Consider the following 16,964-nt stretch of genomic DNA (forward strand, 5'->3'; position numbering starts at 1 on the left):
GTTTAAAATTGTGGTCCAGGCAGAGTTTTATTGTCGATTTTAATGTAGGATTCATCATCCACGTTAACACAACCCGATTTCTTGGTCAAAAATTTGAGGTAGAATTTCCGAGCCCTCGGATTTGCGAATTCAGCCTGTTTTGTACTCCTTTTTGGCTGCATCTGCTTCCGATGGGTCTGAAGTCCAATAACTTTAGTCGATTGAAAGACCACTCACAGGGCCCCATCTGTGCACAATCCGTTTTCTTTGCTCGGGAGTAAGGCCACGCATTTTCAGATTTCTTTGCGGAAAACGATAAAAAATGAAGAAGCTTACTTCACTTGGATGTAACACAATAGTACGCAGCCAAAATATGGTTGAACACTACACGACTTCAAATGTCAAATTTTATTTTATAGTGTATTTATAACTTTCAGAACAGTCTATATAAAAGGTTGTCGTTCTCACCTCAAGAAGCTTTGTGCTATATAAAGCATCAAACTTGATGATTTATCTCACTTAAAGAGGTTTCTCGCCTATCCAGTTATCACTTAACCAGGTTCGACTGTAGGGGAGAGGCGGGCTATATACGCATATTAAGGAAAGCACTCATTTTCTCCCATATTCAAATAGATAGGAGTCTAAAAACTATATACACATGAGCGGACATCTGTTTCATATACGTTAGAGCAATTTTTCTGTTAAAATCTCTTACAGTTTTTGTGAAAATAATTTTATAATAAAAGAAGCCAAAATAGCCGATTTCCGAAACTGGCGGGCTAAATGCGCATATTTATATTTTTAACTATATTCCATTAACACTTGAAATATTTTGATATTATTTAATTGAAAATGGTAGAAACGGATGTTAAGCATACGTCAAGGCTGAAATTTTGGTGAAACTTTTTACATCACTAGTTCTTTAGCATGAAACATAGTTTGGTATGCCATATAGCCATTATTCATGGTAATATTTTGTTCATACAGTATTTTTATCGGATCAGTATGAAGTTCTTCAAATTTTCGCTGTAAGATCGTGATTTGAGTGTAGATTTAATGTTTCAATGATGAAAAGTAAAAAATTTATAAGACTAATTTATTTTTCTTGATATAGGCATTTTACCTGCCTTGATATGGGCATTCAGAACCTGTCTCTTATTCCAATATCTTATCATTTACAACCTTGCCAAAAGCTTTAATTTGTTGAATTTCCGTTTTCCAAATGAATGAGAAAGAAAAACCATTAAAATTTTTGTTTACAGAATCTGTACGCACGATAATTAAAGTTCAATATATTATAACAAAACTGACAGAAACCTTGTTTGAATTTTAATTTTTTTGGCTTTATATAACAATCAAATTTCATCATGCCATGTTTCAATAGCGTATTACCCTCAAACTGCACTGATTAGATACGTTGAATCTCCAGCCATATCGCCAATCGGCTGTATGCGCATATTACCCAACATGCGCATTTAGGAACACTTCCCCCTACATTTTATTGTTGCCAATTTTTGCGAATTTGTAGTTTTGATGATGTGTATTAGGTGTTTATTAAAGAGATACCTACTCACGTTTCAAAAGCACAACAAAAAGTCTTGAATTGAAGATGACTGCTGATAATAACTGCTGTATTAATAACATTTTTATCTTTATAAAAATAACGCATTCCACATTTATTGGTATTTTTTGTAGGGGAGTGTGGAATAGGTGAGGTGTACTACCTACATATATCCTAGTGTTTTATACAGAATCATGACTTAAAAAAAAATTTCTGTGCGTAATGTTTTCCTATGCCAAATGAAAACTTATCAAAAGTATTCTATACATTTTTTTTTGTAGAGAAATGAATCCAACTGTGTAAGTTGAAATTTGAGGGACTAGATAAGTTGAAATTTGATGTTGAGAAACATGCGAAAAAAACGCCTTGTCTCCCGGTAGGACTTGAACCCGCATTTTGCGCCTCTCCGGGGCCCATGTATTAACATTCTACTACAAGCGTATAAGAGTCATACTGGTCGAGTGTAGAAGTCTACCGGAATGAAAGGAATTGTTCTCTCATGTGATCATCATCATTTTCGTGGTCTTTTTCTATTCCCATCATTTCATCTTACGGTAGTTGGACTCAAATTTGGACATTTTTTTTAGCACGGCAAGATTTGCATTTCCATCTCATATACTGCACGGGTTGTCAGTTATGATGAAAAATGAAGCGTTTGCCGTATTTGGATATCCAGCAAAGTTCGGTGTTAGGCACCGCCTTATTTCTTTTTTTAAACTGCGACCCAGATGGGTCTTGACTCAAACATTCAGTCAGCGAAACTTTTTTGTAGAGAAATGAATCCAACTGTGTAAGTTGAAATTTTCAGGGACGAGATAAGATGAAATTTGATGTAAAGAAACATGATCGGAATGAAGGGAATTGTTCTCCTTCGACACTCGATCATTATAACTAGTACACGCTCCTTTTTTCAAACTCAAAATTGAGTTGTTTTGGCTCAAAAAAGCACTTCAGTGGCAGCCCTCAACTTTGAGTTCGACTGGGCAATCGCAAAACTATGTTCTGACTGGCATACTCAAAACTAAGTTTGACAGCCGAACTCTAATTTGAACTTTTGTCTTACCTTTATTCATAACTCCTCAAAATGCAGTTCGACAGCCGAACTCTTTAAGTGCGTGCTAAGTGCTCTTAATTTTTAGTCCATTAGATCGATCTCATTTTTGCTCCTTCACCGAAGGAAAAATGGGATTTGTTTTAGTTCGCAGTTCGAACTCCGTTTTTAACTATCGCAAGGAGGAAAAATGGAACTCAACTTTAGTTCATACAATCAAACTATGTTTTCACCACGGTCAAAACAGCACTTCAGTGGCAGACCTCAACTTTGAGTTCGACTTGGTAATCGCAAAACAACGTTCGACAGCCGAATTCCAATTTGAACTTTTTTTATGCCTTTATTCGTAGCTACCCAAAATGCAGTTCGGCAAAAATGGCACAAATGGGATTAGTTTTGAGTTTGCAGTTCGAACTCCATTTTGAACCGTCGCGTCGCAAGGAGAAATAAGGAAACGCAAACCACGGTCTAACTTAATTTTGAGTACTAAAAACGGAGAGTGTATAATGAATGAAACAGTCTCGCCAAAGCCCTTTGTCAGCCAAAAGTGTTGAGTATGACGTTCCACACACGATTTTTCCTTCCCTGCGGTACGTTCTTCTCACATTTTTCAGTCGAAGCAACCCAACTATTCATAAAGCATTATTTTGAAGCTTGTTGCAACAAAAACTTCACAGGATAACCTACTTACTTAATGATCCCGCGCCGATCCTCCGGTGCATAGGGCCGTGGTAAAAGACCTCCACTGTTGACGATGCTTGTTGCCGTCGGAGTGTAGCGTCGATTTTCTCCTGGATCCTGTTCAGGATCACTTTGCAGAGTACTTTGAGGGTTGTACAGATCAACGTTATGTCTCGCCAGTTACCGCACTCTGTCAGGTCTCCTTTCTTCGGGACCTTTACGAGGATACCCTGCATCCAGTCGGCCGGGAAAGTTGCAGTATCCCAGATGTCAGCGAAAAGACGGTGCAGCATTTGTGCTGACAGGGCAGGGTCGGCTTTCAGCATTTCAGCAGGGATGCAATCGATCCCAGGTGCCTTGTTGGATTTCATGTTTTTGATTGCCGCTTCTATTTCAGCCAGCGAAGGCGCTTCCGAGTTGACGCCATTTATGCGACTTACTATTGGCGCTTCGAGCTGCAGATTCTGGCCATCGCTATTCGTGACTCGGAAGAGTTGTTCCAAGTGTTCAGTCCATCGTTTGAGCTGGTCAGTTCGATCTGTCAGCAGCTGACCTGCTCGGTCTTTTAGCGGCATTCTTGCATTAGTCCTTGCACTACTGTGGCGGCGAGAAATATCATAAAGTAATCGGATATCTCCAATGGTGGCGGCTCTTTCTCCCTCTTTGGCTAGGGAGTTTGTCCAGGCTCTCTTGTGTCGTCTACCAGCTCGTTTAACTGCCTTTTTCAGCTCCGCATATCGTAAGCGGGCGGCTGCTCTGGCTGACCCGGTACATGCCTGCTCAATTCCGACTTTCGCCTTTCTGCGATCATCGACCATCCTCCAAGTTTCATCCGACATCTATTCACTTCTTCTTCAACAAACTTTACGAAAGTACCATGGCTCGTCGTGATAAAGGCATTCTTGATTCTACACCACTGTTCTTCGACTGTTCCGTCTGTCGGCGGCTCCGAGGCTCGGGATTCTAGCTGTTCAACGTATGCCCTTTTCACCTTTGGATTCTCCAACCGGCGGGCGTCGTATCGACACCCGACTTTCTCCTCGCGCCGTTGGACACGCGCAACTCTCAGTCGTATCTCGCCAAGGACGAGGTGATGGTCAGATGCAATGTCTGCGCTTCGTTTGTTGCGGACATCAAGAAGGCTCCTTCTCCATTTTCGGTTGATGCAGATGTGGTCAATTTGATTTTCTGTTCGGCCATCTCGGGATACCCAAGTGACCTTATGTGCTGGTCGATGGGGGAAGAGCGATCCACCGATCACCATATTGTTGTTGCCACAAAATTCTACAAACAGCTCTCCGTTTTCGCTCATCTGTCCTAGGCCATGGCGCCCCATGATGCGCTCAAAGTCCTGATTGTCGGAGCCAATCTTTGCGTTGAAGTCGCCTAAGTGGATTTGAATGTCACCCTTCGGAATTTTCTCAACCATGCTGTTCAATTGACTGTAAAACTGCTCTTTCTCCTGCAAATCGGCAACGTCAGTTGGTGCATAACACTGAACCATTGTAAGGTTTCTAACCCGTGTTGTGAATCTGGCTACGATTATTCAGGATAAGATAACTTATTTATCACTAGCATTCATCTTTCTACCAAAAATTTCCAAAACCTTAAAATTGACCACTTTCTGTTACAGAAGGACTCGGCTCCCCGAATTTACGTTTATCATCGTTGTTTTTACATTTTCAAGCAATTGAACTTAGCCTTGATATCGTGGGATTCAACACGACAAATTTATATATCAATAGCATGTTTCAAAAAATCCAAAATTGCAATCAAGCAAGGCTCTATTAACTCCATGTGGCAAATTGTAAACCTCTCCAAAATACCCTTTTCTTGAATTTGGAGCACTTATTTTGGTGACCATCCCTGCTGTGAACTTTCGGCCACACTTGGATGCCACTTAATATCAATTTATTAAGATTCACTCAATGAAATTATTCGATTTATTAGCAAGGCGAAAAAACGCGTGCGATGTCAATTAGTCATCGCCTACTACCCATAATAATTTACAGGAACCATATTTACTCAAAACATAAATAGGATCGTTTATCGCTTATAAACGTTCTGAAATCTCGTCAGATGAACTTCAAATTTTAAAGAGAAGAAGCATTTGTAGATGTCAGTTCTTTCGGTTTGTTTTGTTAGCGCGTTATCGCAAAGTTTTAATCGTAAATATTTCAGTTTTTCCGTACTTTGTTCGGTATCCGTAAATTGATCCTTTAAGTTGTAATAAAACATCTACAGAGGTACAGAATTCAATTTTTCAAAAAAAAAAACGTGTTAAAAACTATTTAAGAATTTCCTGGTAAACGTCCATACATTTTTTTCAACCTTTCGCATATTTCTGCTGATTATCGAACATCCTACTAACACATTGCTTCTGTTTTCCATTTTAGGTCTCCGTTTCCTGCGAGCGCTACGTCTTATGACTGTTCCAGATATATTACAATATTTGAATATACTTAAAACATCTAGTTCAATACGTTTGGCACAATTAGTATCAATTTTTATATCAGTGTGGTTAACAGCTGCTGGAATTATTCATTTGGTGAGTATTTTGGATGTTGTGGATTTTGTGTTGTGACTCTGGACGGGTTCGGGTTTTTGTTTACCGGAACCGGCGAGGACTTTAGTAGGCTCGATCCGTCCCAGTAGAGATCTCTAGCGTGTTGTACAAAGTAAGCCAAATGCTCCCCCTGTTCCGTTTGTCGTTACTCGCGGAGGTCCTCGCCTCGAAAGCTAGATCTCGGAAATTGTTTCCCACTGTAGTCGATAAGTCATATTGTAGAACGAAAAAAACCAGAAAAAAAGGAAAAGTAACATATGCGACAAAGAAAATGAAAACTAACAATTCCCAACGCTGTAAAGCCAAACACTAAGACGGCCTAGTGCTTCGTTCATTATGCCGTAAAATTATGCCAAACGCCTTGAAAGCTGTCTTTAAGCATACGCCAGCCAGATATGGATTGGTTGGTGAAATATCATGTAATATTGCGTCTTTCTTCAAGAAAACACAAAAGTAACCGAAAAGTAGCCAATGTAAAAATACCGATACGTGTGTCCTACCTATATGTAAGTACAGCGTCCTTCGGTTGAACAATTATGCTAAACTTTTGGCATCTTGATTTGCCTTTGGGGGGTTGTGCTCCCGAGTCCATCGAAATTTGGGTAGCGCAGCTCACCGGAAGGCGTCGCAAAATTGTCCTCCGCTCAAGGGGTTTTCCCTTGGGCCGAATGCTGAATTTTAGCATAATTTGCCAATGCCCGAAATTTTGTCGCAAACAATCGTTCAGTTTCCGTTGAATAAAAAAAAACAAACGGCGGTGAGTATCGTTCCAACCAACATTTTTTATCCAACTACTCGTAGATGATGTTTCATGAATACTTTTCGGTAAAGGTTTGGCAAAGTATTTCTCTTTTTATGGGCTACAGCAGCTTTTTTGAATTATGACAAAGCAGCTTTTAGTTAGTCATTCGATCGAAATTCAACCCCAACCAAATCAATAAGTAACGGCCTTCAGTTTTCATCGTTTCGTTTATCCTTATTTTTAACCGGAAATCTTGTCTCCCAGCAACACAAAAATTGGATTAAGTCGCTTTTTTGGTTTGCCAAGTTTCCTGCCGAAGTAGTGTATTTTTTTTGGTCCCGTGGTATTGTTCACCAAACCCAACAGATTGCGCTAATTTTATATTTTCTGTTATGTCGAAAGTTTGCATCCGTGGCATCCACCAGAGACTGCGTGCCAACATGCAGCCGAACGTTGCGCCCTTTTTACCACTTATCTCAATACATTCGCACTTTATCCGAGCACTTGTTTTCTCTTTTATCGAATACTACCTTCTCGATTCGTTATTGTTTCCTCCCTTTTGCATATTCAAGCCTCTTTTCCTTTGGTTCCTTTCTGGGTTATTTCGTGCTGCATGAACATGTTTTGCTTTTTCTTTCTCTCTATTGAACATGGTTTTTACATAGACTATTAAAACTCATATGCCACGCCACAAGATGTTTCTAGTAATCTGTTGTTAAAAACAAAGTCATCATTTCGAAAAATTTACAAAAAAAATACAGGCCACAAACAATTCATGATTGATTAGAAGCGGTTACGTTGATGAAAAACTTTTTACCACACAATGCAAATAAATCCTTTGTGAGCCTGAAGATTTAACATTAGAGAACAACTGAAACTGTAAACTAAACTAGTTATCAATTGTTGATCTGCTGTTTTACACAAATAGATCAATATGTCTATATACGAGTCAGAAGTGAAACCCTGGTGTTAAAGTGTCCAGTGCCACTTTAAATCTTTTGCTAGAAAGACAAATCGTTCGAATGTGTCATTTTACGGAGCTTTATCTTTTGTTGAAGGCTATGTATTTTATTTTTTTTTTTACTATTTCTCTACCTGGTGTTTATTATGTAAAAATGTGTAAACAATACAACACATAAATTATGGCTCCTTAACCCTACAGGCTTGTGCCGTGAAGAATAACCAAAGTTAAAAAAAACCGCTCGAATATCTTAACCTTTCATTTAATGATTTTTTTTATTTTTCTTTAAAAATTATGAGTACATCAAGAAAAAAAATACGATTTTTCACTTTTTCAATACATTAATTGTTGCAAATTTGTTACTTTATGAAACGAAGGGTTAAAGTCATAGCAATTTCTTCATACTTACCGACTGAAAGATTTGTTCTTCATATCCTGCCTTTTTAATTTTTTTTATCAATTGAAAATAAAAATTAATCAACAAAAAATATGTTTGAAAAGCCTGATGCGATTCCACCATGATGATTCTAGTATGGTGGTCTCAAATACCAGATCGCACGTTCAACCACATTGAAAAAAAGTTTTGACAGCTGGCTGTTGTGTTTACGAGAAAGCGGGTCCACACCAGACTTGAGAATGTCATTCAAATGAAATTTAAACTCGTAACGGTTGCATGGTATTTCCCATAACATTTCTCAGAGACTTCAATGACATTGACGGTCATTCAAAAAAATGTTACGCAAATGAAAAAAAGTCATTGAGTTTTGTAATGACATTCGCCAAAAAAAAAATGTGAATGAATTTTTTCTTCAATAACATTTCTGCCTAGTGAATATCATTGGTTCCGTTGATTGTATGAATGTCGCAATGAAATTTGTGGATTTTATTAGTTGTGTATGCCATGAAAAAAACGTCACAAATGTCCCTTTTTCGAATGTTATGAAATTCATTGATCGCGAAAAACCAAATAAGATACCCGTCCACAACGCGTGTATTAATTAGTTGCCTTGTCTTTGGGAAGATTAAACGCGAAATTAAAACAACCAAGTGATGATTAACGGCAATAAAACCAGTGGAAATGAGTTTAGATCCGATTTAACTTGCGATCCCTCTAGTGAAAGGGTTTGTCTTGTAGGTGATGAAAACTAATGTCGCGAGCTCGCTTATACAAGCTGCAAGCGTAAGTACAGGTAAAGCTGAACTGATTTCATTTTCGGTAATAACACTAGTAGCTTGAATCAGCGAACTCGCGACATTAGTTTTCGTTACCTTAGTCAAAACTTTTCACTAGAGGGGTCACGAATTATCGGAGCTAGACTAATTTCTACCGTTACTAACACTAGAAGCTTGTACTAGCGTACTCGCGACACTAATTTTCATCATCTACCAGTAAAATTCTGGAAAGGTTTTATTTTTCCAAGAAACAAACAATAGTCGTTTCATTTCGATTATGAAAACGGTAATATTTTTTTTTTTTTCAAATTTTACAATGTAACAATCATGACCGTTTTTGTGAAAAATCTTCATTCTGAATTAATTCTGGATATTTCTCTAGAATTTTATTTTGTAGAGATTCAATGATAAGTGTCTGAAATTTTACTTGGAATTTTCTAGTTTCAATTTTAAGAATTAAAGTGATGTATTAGAAATCTTATTTTTTAAACGTAAGTTTTATCAACTTGGATTTTGAGAATATTAAATTCTCTATCAACTTACACACTCACTTTTTGATCCAAAAAAAACGGGAATCTCTTGTGAATTCCAAGTATGACTTCCTTTTTAAAAGTTTAATTATTTTATCAATCCGCACCTATGTTTTCTTTAATTTACACAATTTTTTATTTTCTAGAATTGTTTTTTTTCGCTTTCGTTTCGTTGATAGAAAATCACTGTTTTTGACATTTTAGAAACGTAATTGTTTTAAAAGTTTTCATTGCAACGAAAGCCTTCCACTTTTGCACTGTTGAGAGAAATTGAATCTCATCCGAAATTGCTTAGGACAAAGCCGTTTGTGGTTTGATTTTGTACCCAGACAAATCACCAATCGGAAATCATCAACAAAAACCGCCGATGCCGCAAATTTTTTCTTTTTTTTTATCCATTCGTTTTTCGAACGTTCCAGTAAATTCTACCATTTTGTATGACGCAAATTGACTTTCATTTTGATGTGCCTTTTGCCGCTGCGCCACAGTTAATTCGCATATTCTGTACCGTAAGACATTCATAAGCGTACCGTATATAGTAGGAGTCAGTTTTTTAGGCATTACCACTAGAATGTTATACTCAACATAAAATATACGATCCACTTGAGGTAAACTAACAATGTATGAACCAAAACGAATGTGGAAAGCTGCACACAAACTGGATGGCGCCATGAATGGAATAGGAGAAACGATTGCATGAGTAAATAAAAAGCTTTCAATGAATTCGAAATTATGAATCGACGTTGTTCAAACAAACTGAAAACTATCCTTTACATTATGAACACAATGAATACAGTTTGAAAATCTACAGAATTAGAAATTAGAAGCATTAGAATAAAAAAAGATTTTGAACGTACAATCCGGTTTGAGGATTTCATTTCCAAAAATCTTTCCAGATCTGAACTAAAAAACGGAATGCGGTTTCAAAATAGCATTTTTCAATCAGAATCCTCAATCTGATTCATGGGCAATAATAGATAACCTCGTTTTATATCGATCAAACAGATTAGGATAATCAGGATTCGAATACTGAGCGAGCCGTCATTCTAAATATAGATTTAAGGTTTGAAGCAAAAATGGAATAAAAGGATTCCTTAAAACAGAGTACTGGCACCTTTGTTTCTCGTTGAAATATTCAATAATGTCCTATGTCATTCACCTACTGTAGTTTTGTTTCGAACATTGCAGTCATAAATATTCACCCGTAAGAATCACTACTTATTTGTAATGCTTCGTTGCCCATGCATATGTGTGCAGCTTTCCATTTAACAGGTTATTTTTTCATCTTATCAATTTGAAATGTGGTTGGCCCGTGTGACAGCAGTGCTGCCAGAGATCCATTCTAACCCGAATTCGTTTTGTTCTTTTCTTCCATTCGCTCTTTTTTCTTCCACCCACTGCCGTGTACCGCACACGATGCGTATCAACATTCCCGACAACGCTCCGGCAGCTGGAAAATTCCGGCGACCCGTTAGAGTTCAACAACTCGCAACAGTTGTCGTACTGGACTTGTGTATATTTTCTCATAGTTACTATGTCAACAGTAGGTTACGGCGATGTTTACTGCGAAACCGTGCTCGGCAGAACATTTTTAGTATTCTTTTTACTAGTCGGTTTGGTAAGTACCCGTTTTTCACGTTCTCATCTCATTTACTTATTCTTTCTTCTATACGTATACACTCCTATAATAATGTATATCTCTGTTTGCTCTCGGCCTTTAAGAACAAAAACCGTTAGAGTACAGTTTATTTTTGAGCTTAATTGTTTGGATGATCGAGAAATTAATAACAGAAAATGGTAGAACCAATCCCACAAAACACCTGTTTTGTGGAAGTCTAAAATATCCTTTGAAAATAAAAAGAAACAGGCGTTAGTAGAGAAGGTCGTTTCTAATGTTTCATAACAAATCGCCATCTGTAAGACGTTCTAAAATGTTAATGTTAGGGACTTGAACTATGTATAAGCTGTCAAAACTCTCTGTATACCAATTGGCCTTGCGTTCTCTTGTAAACTATACAACTACAACAAAAAAAAAAATACGCGCGCACTCGAAAATTGCTTCGTATGACTTTCAAAACGCTTCTATGCAATATCATATGTTCTATGCTTTAGTTTATTTTACTTTTGTGTTTGAGGATTAGTGGATCAATACCTGATTTTTCCACCCGGAAAGCCGCCAAAACGAATCAAATCATTTTCCTACAACGAAATCCGTGTGCCGTCGAATCCAAACCAGGTTGCCCTTTTCTGTCAATAAAAACAAAAACCAAACCCAAAACAAAAACAAACAACAGAACCTGTAGACAGGAATCACGCACCGAGTTCTGTTGATAGATTTTTTCCGAACTGTTTCGCAGTTGCTGTTTCCTCTAAGCTTAAGCCATGCCATATTTGTCAGTCAAATGCAAAATGGTGATCAATCCACGCAACTCTATAATTTCCAGCATATCTACGCACCCCCAGATTATGAACAAAAAAAAAATGCAAACACATACCGTCACCAAATCCTCAAATCAATCAATTTTCTCGTGTACATTCCAAACAAAACAAACAAAAATGCTATAATTATTTTATCAAGCCTTTAGAAGTACGCAAAACAACTAACCAGCGAACATTTGGTCTGAAATTTGCAAATGCAACAAAGTATCCGCTTAGCATTATCGGCTTTGGTATAATCAAATTAAGAAGCAAAAAAAACCATAAACAAACCATTCAATGAACGGTTGATTGTTTTGACCAATTTTTGTATGCATCATTTTGTGATCAATATATTGTTTTTTACCGATAATTTTTTATAGTTTTGTTCTGCTTTTTTGAAACTTTTTATTTTCGAACAAAAAAAAAACAGAGTTTTCCGAAGTTGTAAAAAGTTACTCATTTTTGCTTAGTATTGTTGCTTGTTCTAGATTATTTACTTTTGTTTTTGGCGACAAATTCTGAACATGATGTCAACACAATTTTAGCAATAATTTCTGCTGACAAAATTTGTTTTTAAATTGTGGAACTTAAAAAAATATCATCAGTGTCATCTACATTTTCAAATGGATTCTTGTCTAGAATAAATTTCAAAGATGGGAATAAATCTACTTGATTGGTAAAAAGAGTGTAATGTATCTATGAATTATAAATTTGGAATAGGTAGCTCAAAATAGCTTTCGTTTTCCGAAATTCCATAAAATTTGGCTTCTAAATAAAGTGACAATCTAAGGGAAATGTGATACAACTCGATTTTACTGTTTTATTGAGCTATCTTCTTCCAGTCTACTATAACTTTATTTAAGTGTGTGGAAAGTGATCCTAAATTTGGATTACTTCTTGAATTTATCAATCCTAGATCGAATCCGGATTCGGATGATGCATTCTATTTCTGAACCGGAAATCTGAAATTCTTTTTCCGTTTCCGAGTTCTGAATCGGGATTCTGATTCTGAATCCTGATTTTGATTTTTTATTATGGATTCTGATGAGGCTCTCTGATTCCGAATCCTCGTTTTGTAATTTCATTTGAAATTTTCATTGATCTTGAATTCTGAATTGGATGGTTATGCATCTGATACTAGATTCTAATGCCAGCCTATTATAACAGAGCACAGACGTACAAGAGGAACGAACAAAATATCTTCTGAAAAATGTGTAGAATTTCAAATTCCATCATTGAAAAAATCTTGACCCGAATTACAATTGTTAAAGAGTCTTTTAATAAATATCAATAATAATAATCATCATCATCGAAATTGACTTCACAGCAAACATTTTTGTAGCTTCTTATTCTGTTTTGATTTACGTTCCAAATACATTATAGAAAGATAGTATGAAAGTTGAAAAAACAGCATTTACCTACCAATGTGGAGGTAATATACAGATGTACATAAAATTCATTTCTTTCTCAAGCGAGGAAAAATGACGAGCGTTAGGTTTTGCTCTCATAGCCTGCAAATCGTTAATTCCCATTTGATTTTAATCCATCTGGATACCCTGCTGGTTGCAGAGAGAAAATGACGATGGTTTTCTCACTTGAAGCTCAGGCATTTCAAAATTTACAAACATGGCGGACTTTCTATCATATCCGATTTAAACTGACTTCAGACGCCGTTTTATACGATTTTTTCATAATCATTTCATTTCATCATTTCTGATACGATTTCATGTTTGCTGGGTTTAAACAGTGCCATCCATTCCGCGGTTCAAAAGTTGGAAATAAAGTTGTCTAGTGCCCAGTTTTCGAAAAGACTTAATCGTATATGAAATCATAAATAATTAACCAATGCCTCACTAAAATAGACGGCGTCAATTTATTGCTAGATAAAGGCAATAAGAGTTACTTTTGGGTGGAGAAAATTTGCATTCCTTTATTTTTGAAATACTGAGGCAGTTTGCATCCCATTGGTTAAAAATTTAGTACTCAAGCCAGGGTTCCGAAAATCAATCAAAACAAACACTCAGGATGCGTTTCCTGTTGGAAACATTCTGATTGTATAGTGGGATAGCACCTCTCGCAACTGCTTCGCCTGGCTGGTATGCAATCTCGATCAGCGCTCCTATCAGCTATGCAAACCGAGTCGCATCGTTTAGAATCATGGGTTTAGCAAACATCGCATATCGGAGATGAGGGAGATACAAACTGATCCATTCTGAATGTCGCTCACTCAGTATCTGCCTGAATTATATAAAATTCAAAATTATTTTTTGCAGGACGAAAAAAAATCAAACAGTTGTGCGGGACACCATAAATTCTCAGTAGTTTTAACGTGAGGGACGACAGTTTAATAAGAGAACTTGTAAAAATTGAAAAACATGGCGAAAGTGAACATCTTTCCCTCATAAATATAACTACAATTTGATTTTGATCATACTGATGTTAAAAAACGTTATAAAGCTTAGTTCTTTTAGAAATGGGACACTTTCATTTGCTAATAGCTCGTTAACTAGTTATTGGATATTTAAAATTTTGACAGCATTTTGTTGCCTGTAAAAAGTACTATTCGACCTATTTTTTTCAAAATTTAAAATTTACGCGTTTTTGAGATATGTACGATACAAGAGAAAAAGAAAAAAATAATTTTGCACAGTTTCCTTTAAAATTCGTCATTATCAAATTGATAGCTGACAAAACCGTTGATTTTTCAAAGAATTACTGAGTTTTTGTGGTGGATAAGTATGCAAACACTGTTAATAATGTCTACAAAGTTCAAATCAAGCATTGGAGTGAAGCACATGATCGGCAACAACGGTTAAGGATCATCAAGGAAGTCAAGTCTCATACCAGCATTTTTAATTTTCAATAAACGAAAAACTAAGGGTAGATCGCTGAAATCTCCAAAAACATTTTCACCGATAAGCTGAAAGTGTTGCCTAGTGATGACTCATTGACATCCAACCTCAAACAACCATTTTTTGATAGTTCCTAAGCTCTTAAGCTGGAAAACCGGTACCGAAAAAAAAACCTTCAAAAATGTGGTGAAAAATAATCAAATTTGTTCATTTCGAAACAACTGTATCCACTTAAATGCTTCCAGTTTCCAGTTTCCAGAGAAGTATTGGACCAAAAAGTATCAGAAATTGAAGAACTAGGGTGTTGCCACCTAAATTATAGATTTTACGAAGTATAAGTTGGAGAAACTGATCAATACCATGACTGAAAAAAGTGTGCGCCGGCCAATGGGAGATACCAAGAATAAAGTAAAAATTTCTTTAACAAAAAACGGTAAATATTTTTTTTTCAATTTTTTTCATAAAAGATCATAACATTACCTTCTTTTTCGTCATAGAAAGTATTTCGCTCAAACGAATGGTTTTTGAGATACAGGCATTCGTAACTGTCCCATTTCTAAAAGAACTAAGCTTTAACAACAAATAAATTTATTAATTTGCTATGTATCAAATCAAACAAAATACGCTGATGATCGGCTTCATGTATCACTCACTCACTGCCTGATCCATTCACTCCTGATCGAAGACCAACATGATTCGCCATATGCATTGCGCATTGGTGAGATTCCAATTTGATGATGGTGCTGCACTGTTTTGACAGCAAGCATCGTGCGAGGTGATCTGTATTTTAGCGATGAATTGAACGATCGATGATCGGGTAGGTCTAGTAGCAATCAATAACGAAACCCGACCGCTGTACGTGCAGGTGCGAAGTGCAATCAGAAACATTCATTGAAAATGAGTGATATTCAGAACACTGACTCAAGCCTGAAGGAAATAGCGATTTTTCATTGTGCAACAAAACGAATGTGTTACGAAAATTCTACAGCGATTTTCTAGAAACATGTCAAGTAGCCCATACGACCTGTTCAAAACTGACTAAAAGTTTTTTTTTCTCTCAGTTTTGTTTTGACCGTTCCTTTTGGTGTGTTCGGAGACATCTGGTGGACCAGCCAAAAAAACATAAATTGGTTCAAAAGGGTCGTTGGAATTTTCACACAAGTTTCGTGAACTGGCTTGTACGTCTGTTCTCTGTGCTATTATTTAGAGTTATGATTCTTCAATCGAACTACATAATTCAGAATCAGTACTTGTGATCTCATATCAAATTTCAAACAATTTCTGAAGGTTTTTTGATTGAATGTATTATCTACTTGGAAAAGCTTTGATAATTTCAATTCCTTTGCAATTGATTTCATGTGATTTCTTTCGTGCTTGGTTTTCGATATTCAAACAAGCAAACTTAGATGTTTTCAAGTCCATGAGTATCGACTGACTCTCATGTTCCTCAAATGACCAAGAACTAACCTTAGCTTCCACGAAGATGTAAACAAAACTACAGTTTTCGTTATAAGTTTGTAGTATTTCTGTTTCGCGTTTGCATGCAATTATGTTTATGCTGGCTGCTGCATATATTTTGAGTTTGTTTCCGTTTCGAAGCCGTGCGTTTCGAGTTTAAGTTGAGTACCTCATTTTCTTATGGGTTACATTCATAGAAGACTTACGCGCATTGTTTGTGAAAGGACACGCTGTCACAATACTGGCTTTTTGCATTTCTCACACCCAGCCGAGAAGGCTTTTTTTTAAGTTCTAGTATAAAAAGCTATATGTGCGATTTTCTTACATAGAATCTGCAACTTTTACAAATGTTCTAACCAAAAATGAACCTGAGAAGACTTACCACATCTTTAGAGTATCGAAATGGCCACCGTGATTGACTAGAACCTCCCCTTTGAAATTTCTAGGCAATGTTTGCCAGCAGTATACCAGAAATTATCGAACTCGTTGGTAGCGGTTCAAAGTACGGTGGCGAACTCAAACGCGAGCAAGGAAAGAGGTAGATCCATCACGCTAATGTCTCTTCCCTTCTGAATATACTACCTTAGTGCGATTTCTCAGAAAAAAAACCGAAACCCCTATCATCCAGTTTTGTTTTTGATGTTTCTTTTTCCGGCATTATCTAATTTCGACTCTTCGGTTCCAACAACCAACCAACCAAGTTACATCTTTTTGAACTTTTGTTTTTATTTTTTAAAATGTTGCGTCCATCGAATACCTTAACCTGTTTTCCAAAATAATATGTATAACTTTTGTAAAAGGTTGCGTATCTTATCCCGTTTAATGTTGTCGATAGTTTTGAAGTGATCTTCGATGGAAAACACTCTTGAAATGCAGTTTTGTTTCCAGTTTCCCTTACACGTGAACCCCCGGCTGGTTTCAGTCGACCTGTGATTGAACTAACGTTTCACTACAGCTACCACTACTACTAAAATGCTACTGCCATCCCTACT

The 16,964-nt window shown here is 36.7% G+C and overlaps 1 protein-coding gene across 1 annotated transcript in view; it reads left to right on the forward strand.

Moving 5' to 3' along the window:
- Positions 1-16,964, forward strand: part of LOC129739076 (calcium-activated potassium channel slowpoke) — a 191,324-nt gene that overhangs the window by 42,016 nt on the left and 132,344 nt on the right. The window contains exons 5-6 of the mRNA XM_055730463.1: positions 5,669-5,820; positions 10,695-10,862. Of these exons, the coding sequence (XP_055586438.1) occupies positions 5,669-5,820; positions 10,695-10,862 (320 nt within the window). The remainder of the gene's footprint in view (positions 1-5,668; positions 5,821-10,694; positions 10,863-16,964) is intronic.

This window comes from Uranotaenia lowii, chromosome 1, assembly GCF_029784155.1.
Source record: "Uranotaenia lowii strain MFRU-FL chromosome 1, ASM2978415v1, whole genome shotgun sequence".
NCBI lineage: Eukaryota > Metazoa > Arthropoda > Insecta > Diptera > Culicidae > Uranotaenia > Uranotaenia lowii.